We start from the raw sequence: 8140 nt of genomic DNA, 5'->3' as shown, positions 1-8140 counted from the left end.
TCATGTTGATGAACTTTCTAGAATGGAGCATTACATTTCTAGCATATCAAGACATCACAGTCCTATTTCTGAAGTTTTGGTGTACAGGAAGGATTTACTGCCTTATCTGACACTTAGAAATTGCTTATGCCTTGTACTCTCCAGATGAACCTTCTGTGTACTTTGCTCAGTAAGTTTAAGTATGAAATTTTCTACTTCAGCTGATTCAGCAAGAGTGGCTGACCTGTGCTCTGTATTCTGACTTGCTCAGGCACTGAAGAAAGGAGATGAATGAGACAAGTGTGTTCCCACCCTTTAACTCCATCCATGCCTTCAGTGGTTCTAAAATACAGATTCACAGATTCCATAAGGTTGGAAGGAACCCTCAAAGGTCATCTTGTTCAACCTCCCTGCAGAGAGCGAGGACCCGTCCAACTAGATTAGGCTGCCTAGGGTCACATTGAGTCTGATCTTTAGTATCTCCAGGGATGGGGCCTCAACTGCATCCCTGGGCAACCTGTTCCAGTATTTTACCACTCTCGTAAAAAACTTCTTCCTTATGTCCAACCTAAATCTATCCTACTCCAGTTTAAAACCATTACCCTTTGTCCTATTGCTATAAGCCTTTCTAAACAGCCCTTCCGCAGACTTCCTGTAGGTCTTTCTTAGATGTTGAAATGTAGCTAGAAGGTCTCTCCAGAGCCTCGATTCTTTCAGCCTGTCTTCGTAGGAGAGGTGCTCCAGCCCTCTGATCATCTTTGGGGCCCTCCTCTGGACCCACTCCAGCAGGTCCATGTCTCTGTTATGTTGAGGGCCCCAGAACTGGACACTACTCCAGGTGAGGTCTCACAGGATTCCATTACCTGATGGCATTCACAGAAGTAGTAAAAACTACAAAAAACCCTCAAACAAACAAACAACCCCACATCTGTACTGTATTTCTGCTTCAATTAATTCCTTCCTTCCTCTGTCTTAGATTTTTTTGGGGCAGGGGGGCATTTTCTAACCTATGTGAAAGGACTTAACAGTCATGCCTAATATGATATTGTTTTGGTTTGTTGCTTTTTTTCCTAGTTGATGCAGGGGACTGAAAAATTGGATCATGGAAACTATCCTGAAACTTAGAAAGTCAGCCCAAGGCAGATGGACAACTTTAGAGGCTTTACAGAGTAACATGTCAGTTGATGCAGAGAATTGATGCCTATCTTTTCAGCTCTGTAATGTGTTATTAAATATGCATAGTTCAGAGACTTTTGCAGAGAGTAAACTATGGTTTTATTGGCAAGCTTTTGCTGACCTAAATATGCAATAAACAAAGCAAATGTGAAGTTTAACTGAATTCTGCAGATTGCTTAACAGGTACAATAACCTTTGATAACCTGAATTCCATAAGGACAAATATCTTTGTTTTATACTAATGGAACTTTCTTTAGATTCAAAGAAAGTCCTTTTTTGTTCTTAACTCTTTTTGTAGTTCCTCAATGGAGAAGGTGTTAAAAACTGTTTGTGCTACTATGGAAGCATGGAGACAAAATAGTTATCTGTCGAGACCCTCAAGGAGCTGTTGGGCAAAGTGGTGGAAATGAAGAGTTTGAACCAACGCTTCAACATGGCAGCAGCTGAATCTGACAAGGACTCTGGATATTCAGGTACAGACCTGAATATAAACCACTGTATTACTTTTTTCTGTATGTGTTATCTTGCTTTTATCAGTGATATTTGAGAAATCTGATTTTAGCCCCTCACAGTTTGTGCCTTATTACCTGCAAGGGTCTTCTTGTGCAAGACAGGTTGCATCTGCAATCATCCTACCATCAATCTTGTTTTGGAGTAGAGCTTTATGTAGTAATAAAGTTCATCCTGTGAATTTGAATGGCATGGGAATTTAAAATATGCCTAATAAAGAAATTAATGGCATTTTCAGAAAATTGTTGAATTTTGTAAATGTGTGATTCCAAAAGGACTTGTGGCTATCTTAAGATGGGTAGATAATTAAATTTTGCAAAGTTTGTGTGGATGATTGGCAGGAGGTTGGACTAGATGATCTTTTGAGGTCCCTTCCAACCCCTAACATTCTGTGATTCTGTGTAATTTCAGTCTTCAAAGTCAAGAAGTGGGGGTGGCAAAATTACTTTTTTGTTCTTTGCACTGGTGAATGAACTGTTGGAATATTCTGACTCGATTGTAAGTAGTGCCTGATAAAACAGAGAGTAATTGTTACAGCAGTAATTACTGGCAATGCTGGAGCCTGGAGTTCTTTCCTGCACCAGGTTTTAGAATGTGATGGTATGCAGTCCCTTGGATACTAAATACGGAAGAACAGAAAGTAATAGATTTTGGGGAGACAATACATACATGAAATAGGCTTTAATGAAAAGTTTGATACTTGACAACAGCAGGCCTGATTTTATTGGTATTCCAGAACTAAATTTTATTTTTCTTTGAGGCTTGGTTGAAAGGATGCAGAATAGTAGAACTGAAAAGAGATAGCAAGCTTGCTGCGTGTGAAAAAACTAACACCTGAATTCTGCATCTGGCAGATGGAAGTTCAGAGTGCCCAAGTGCTATGGAGCAGACTGACTCGGAGGATGTGCTGAATGCGTTGTGTTGGAATGCAGAGGATGGGTCCTGGCAGTGCCCAGTGACCAGAAGCAGCTCCTTTCCTGCACTTTCTCCTATGGTCGTAATGAAAAATGTGTTAGTTAAGCAGGTAAGGAAGAAATAATATCTATTGAACAATATTGCGTATTAAATATGTTTTTATTAAATATTTTTCCTTTCAAAAATATTTTACAAAGTTGTTGCAGTCCAGAAAGTAAGTGGCAACTTAAAGTGTAAAGTCTTGGCATATTATTAGACATCTTGCTCTGTACTCTGAGCAGAGCAATAGTTCTTCAGTGTTTTTCATTAGCATACTTCTGAGGATGCATTGAGAAGGGGAAAAAAAATATAGATTCTGATTCTTTTTCTACTGAATCTGTTATGACAACAAGGAAAACCTATTAAATTCAAAATACTACGTATCTTTTTTGACACAGACATGGGTTTCTGTTAGTATTTGGCAGATGATGCATTTGTGTGGGAGATGAGCACTGATCTCTGAGCACTGTGTTTTATCTTAACAAGAAGCAATCTTATTTTATGGTCATGTTCCTAGACAGGGGTGGACAAAGTACTATGTAAATGAATACTGAAGTTTTCATGTAGTTGAGAGTAGGCAAGCTTCAACAAACGTTGATTGCCTTTGGCCCAGGGCTCAAAAATTAAACACTGATTGCTGTGGTAGCCTTGAGCTGTGTTGCAAACAGGAGAATCATAGAATAGAATCAAGAAGGTTGGAAGAGACCTCAAAGATCATCGAGTCCAACCTGTCACCCTAAACCTCATGACTATCTAAACCATGGCACCAAGTGCCACCTCCAATCCCCTCTTGAACACCTCCAGGGATGGTGACTCCACCACCTCCCTGGGAGAAGTAGCTTTTATATGTGTAAAATCAGGTAATGTAGCAAAAAGGGAATTTGGGGAGGAGGGATTGGAGGCAGATAAAATTAGCAGACTTGGTTCTCTTGAATGTGTGATTAAGGACAATGATGTTAAATTAAAAATGTTTATTGCCAGAACCAAAAGCAGCAGGTCTAGTTCATAATAATAATAATGACGTGTCTTTCTCCCTCTTTCCGTTATGCCTGGTTACTTCATAGTCATACTGGTCATGTTTTTAAACATGAACATAATTTGTTCAACAGAGTATTCCGTCAGGCTTGCTGGACCCAACCCCCCCAGAAAAGCAGCATCTGGTTACTGCTATTTATTTGTCCCACTTTCAATTTCATACAGCATCAATGTTGTCTTAGAACCACTGTGATGCTACGCAGTGATGGTTTCCTGACATCTTAATTTCAAAATGTAAAGAACTAACAATAAGGTTGCTAAAAAAAATTATTAAAATTAAGAAAATCAGGTGGAGATTAATTCTCTGAAACACAGGGCTGCTTGTGGCAAGGTTTCTGTAAGTCTTGTAAGTCCTTAATAAGTGGGAAAACAAATAACACTGATATAGGCAGGATGTTAGCTTTCATTAAAAAAACCCCAAACAAACCAAACAACAAAACACCACACTTTGCAGAATTAGTAAAATAAACTGTTCTCTGCTAAAAGTAAGATTTTTGGGTAGGAGGATAAGAGCAGAAGGCACTGTGTGAGTGGAAAGGAGAAGAAAGTAGGTAACAGAGATCAGTAAAAAGCTAGAATAAGATAAACAGTTACCACAGCTCTTTCGGCCTCAATGGTTTTGGTGCTAAATAGGTACAATTGTGCAGTAAATCATAAAATGATCTCGGTTGGAAGGGACCTTGTGGTGGATCTAGTCCAACCCCCTCTGCAACAAGCAGAGACATAGTCACTAAATCAGGTTGCCCAGATCCCTGTCAAGCCTCGCCTTGAATGTCTTCAGGGATGGAGAAAACTCGTGACCCAAAAACCTTGTTCCTTAAGGCTGCATCTTCTGTCCTGTGTGTGTACAGCCATGGTATTTATATACTTCCTCACTCCTGACATTTCCAGATACTTGTCTTTTGAATACATTTGTCCTTTCTTCTGTGATAAGGAAGTACTCTATTTTTTACAAGTAGTTGTTCTGTAGCCCTGTTTACATAAGCATCTCGCTCACTGAACTAAACAAATTCTGTGTCAGAGTAGGTAACTGAATCTCATCTCCAATTTTTAGTGTTCTAATCAGTGGGTAATACCCATTTTTGACAACTTCAAGTCTTCTGCTAGGGGAATGGACTTCGGCAAAGCCTGTTAGCATTTTAGTATTTGCCAGTTTAAATCTTAGAAGACAGAAGAGGAAAGGAGATGGATTTGAGATGACGCAGTGTAGCGCTAAAAATAATAAAATGTATTTGTGCTGGCTAATACCTGTGCCTTCAACAGGCTTGCCAGTAGCATTCCAGTTGTAAAGAATTGGAAAAGCAACTGACAATATATTACAGTAATATAATTGTAGTGGTGATGACCTCAATAAATTAATTAGTGAGATTTTTGCTTCAGAAATCAATATTGTTTCTTCCTAGACCATTTGATATGCCTGGAGAAAATCTGGCATGCTCTTTGGCCAGGAGATTTCATAAAGATTTGTGTTGGGGGGAGAAAGAGAGAATGTCTTATAAAAATGGATGTATTCCCCTATGTGGCAGAATATGGCTTGTGGGAGAGAGTGAAAACTTGGGCATTTCTCTTGAAATATAACGCTTTTAAGGTTTATTGGTGCACAATATTTTACCAGAGGTATGACGTTAAACTGCTGTGGGCTTACAACAGGCTTCTTTTTCTTACATTGGTGGATAGTCAGCATTTTTTTTCTTTTACTTCATGGTTTTAAATTAATTGAAGCTGTGTTGTACTTCAGATGGTGAGATCAATATTCTTTTCTATTTTAAATAACCATTTCAAAAGCTTGCTATAAGAATAGAATTGACAAGATTAGAGTTGCTGCTTTTCAACAAAGAAGGAATCTGATTTGTGCCTATAATTCTGTGCTGTCTTTGACTCTAAAATAATTTCATAACCACAGTGCTTAATTATTTTTCAACTTTTCTGTACACTTGTTATTGGACCCCAAGTCTAGTTTGAGCTTTTACATGAGCATTGTACAATGTAAACATGCACTGTAATCCTCATTTAGGAAAGCATGTATAAATTCAGACTGAGTTGGTCTTAAATGTATCTTAAATGTTCCATAGTAAAATCATTATGGGTTACAGCTTTGCTTCTAATGCTGCTGTCCATTGTCAGAGAGAAGTATGAACTTGATGGAAAACTGTTGAGAATGTATTCGTTGGAGAGTGTGTATCAAATATGGAGAAATTGCATGGGCCATCTGTTTCATTTAAGGTTTTTTGATCCTCTTCTACAATGGTGTTGTAAGACTTCTGGTTTTTCCCCATTTGTGCTTCTCAGGGGAGTTCATCACAACTCCAGTCTTGGACTGTGCAGCCATCCTTTGAAGTGATTCCAGCTCAGCCACAGCTAGTGTTTCTTCATCCTTCAATCCCACCACATATTAACCCTCATCCTGTTGGGAAAAAAAGAAATGACTCCACTGATTACCTGCCCATCCTGAATTCTTACCCCAAAATAGCACCACAGCCCTGCAAAAGAGATCACTCCTTTGATCTAGAAGAACGTCAGGAAACCAATTGCCATAAACGACTCCGCACAGAAGCACCCAAGGTGGAGACTTCTCCCATATCAAAGATCACAGGCTTGCCTACTAATCTTTTTGCCCACATGCCAGTTAGCTTTAAGACCTCTCAGGATTCTAACCAGCAAAGTTCTTCATCTATGGTGACAAGTGGAAAACAGTCAGCTCTTCCTGGTTTTCATCACGTTTCCAGTGACACTCAGAAAATGCAGGGTTTGGCTCCCCTTTTGCCTTTTGGAACTCTGCAGGCAACAAAGTGCACCCCTCATGAGGGTGAGAGCGCAGCACAGACTACAATGCAGTCTACAGTGTGGAGCCCCTCATTGATACCAGATGAGATTTGTACTACCCCAGAGCTGCTCTTGCAACAACAAAGCAAATGCAGACGCTTTCAGAATACACTCGTTGTGCTACGCAGGTCCGGACTGCTGGAGATCACTTTAAAAACCAAGGAGCTCATTCATCAGAACCAGGTGACTCAGGCTGAGCTGGACCTGCTGAAGCACCAAACACAACTTTTTATAGAGGCAATAAAGAGCAATGCTCCACAGTCATGGGCAGAGCTAGAAGCATCTCTAACAGGATCTGATAAAGCTGATACCAACCTTGAAGATCCATCTTATCCCAACATGTAGTTAAAAGGTACATAGCTATTCATCAAGCTATTTCTGTGCCTCCTATTTCCTGTCTCAAGCTTTTACTTGAGCATTTTCTGAGTCCAGGACTTACAAAGTGGCATGCCATTAGCAACCTCTCTTCAGAACCAGTTACAGAAGTGGAATAGCATGGTAGGGTCTTGACAGAGTTAGTACTTGCTATTTCAGTGTGACCTTGAATTCCATGGTAACTTCCTTGAACTCAAGCTCTGAGTGTGCTCTGCTGGCATGTTGCCGTTCTTGCAGTGAAAAGGCAGTCATTTGCAGTATTCTGCAAGGAAGCATCTTCCTGTTCCCATCTTCAGATAGTCAGTTCTGAGAATGGAGCAGCAGAGCAGGCCCCAATATTGGGCTACCATCAGTTGCGAGTAGATGAAGGTTGTTGGTGTGAGAAGAGTTGAAGTCTTTTATTGTAGCAATATGTCTTGCTTAGGAGTTTTAACACACTTGAATTAGTGGAGATCTGGTTGTTCTGAAGGAGTGTTCTGCATTCACTGCAGTCTTTGGTCAAAGAGGTGAGTGTCTTGGGACCCAAGTGGTATGGCACATTTTGATAAGTGTATTTTTGATCTTGAGTTGTACAGCTGAGTGAGTGAAAATCACAGGGCTTGCACTGGACTTGTGTGTTCCAAAGTCGTACTTACTAATGGCTAGCAAGCATACAAGGCACGTGTCTTTGAATTTTCTTGGTAGCTAGCAGATTAACTTTGTAATTGAAGACTGTAGTGACTTTTTTTAATTAAAAGTTCAAGAAATATATTAATTCACCAGGATTAATTTGGCAAGACTAATTGCATATTATTTGGTATGTGTATTTTTAGTTTACAAGCCTAAAGTCATTTTTTTCCTCCTGTGAAGTCAGATTTTGCTCTACTATAAAAAAGAAACCAAAAAAAGGAGAGGTGAAAGGGAAAGCAACATAATGTCCTATATTGAAACAAGTCCTTCTCCCATCCCCTTTCCTTCCCTTTTATTTAGAGATATCAGATGAATGTACCTAGAGAAGTGGAGGGAGGTGAAAGGAGGGGAGGGGAAAGAAAGAGATGTTATCTTTGATAGTCTCCCTAAAAAATTTATCTACTTGACTTTAAACTTAAAACAACAGCAAACTTCAAAACATTTTTCCTTCCCATTTAATTTGTATATTAAATTCCTAGCCTGCTTGCTTTGATATATAGCTAACACCACTGTGTGCATAAGATACCAGGCCTTACTAGTAGAGATCCACGGTAGTCATGTTGCAAAAACTGTTCTACAGATACTAATTTCACTTACCTAAACAGTTATGTCACTCTTT

General features: G+C 39.5%; 1 protein-coding gene across 1 annotated transcript; it reads left to right on the top strand.

Moving 5' to 3' along the window:
- Window positions 1-1549: 1549 nt before the first annotated feature.
- On the top strand, window positions 1550-6823 carry CIPC (CLOCK interacting pacemaker). Its single transcript, XM_054400597.1, has 3 exons — window positions 1550-1628; window positions 2520-2689; window positions 5944-6823. Exons 1-3 carry the CDS (start codon window positions 1562-1564, stop codon window positions 6820-6822), a joined length of 1116 nt encoding a protein of 371 aa, XP_054256572.1. The 5' UTR covers window positions 1550-1561; the 3' UTR covers window position 6823.
- Window positions 6824-8140: the final 1317 nt, after the last annotated feature.

The sequence above is a fragment of the Indicator indicator genome, chromosome 4 (assembly GCF_027791375.1).
Source record: "Indicator indicator isolate 239-I01 chromosome 4, UM_Iind_1.1, whole genome shotgun sequence".
Taxonomy (NCBI): Eukaryota; Metazoa; Chordata; class Aves; order Piciformes; family Indicatoridae; genus Indicator; species Indicator indicator.
This window is presented reverse-complemented; position numbering and strand designations above follow the sequence as displayed.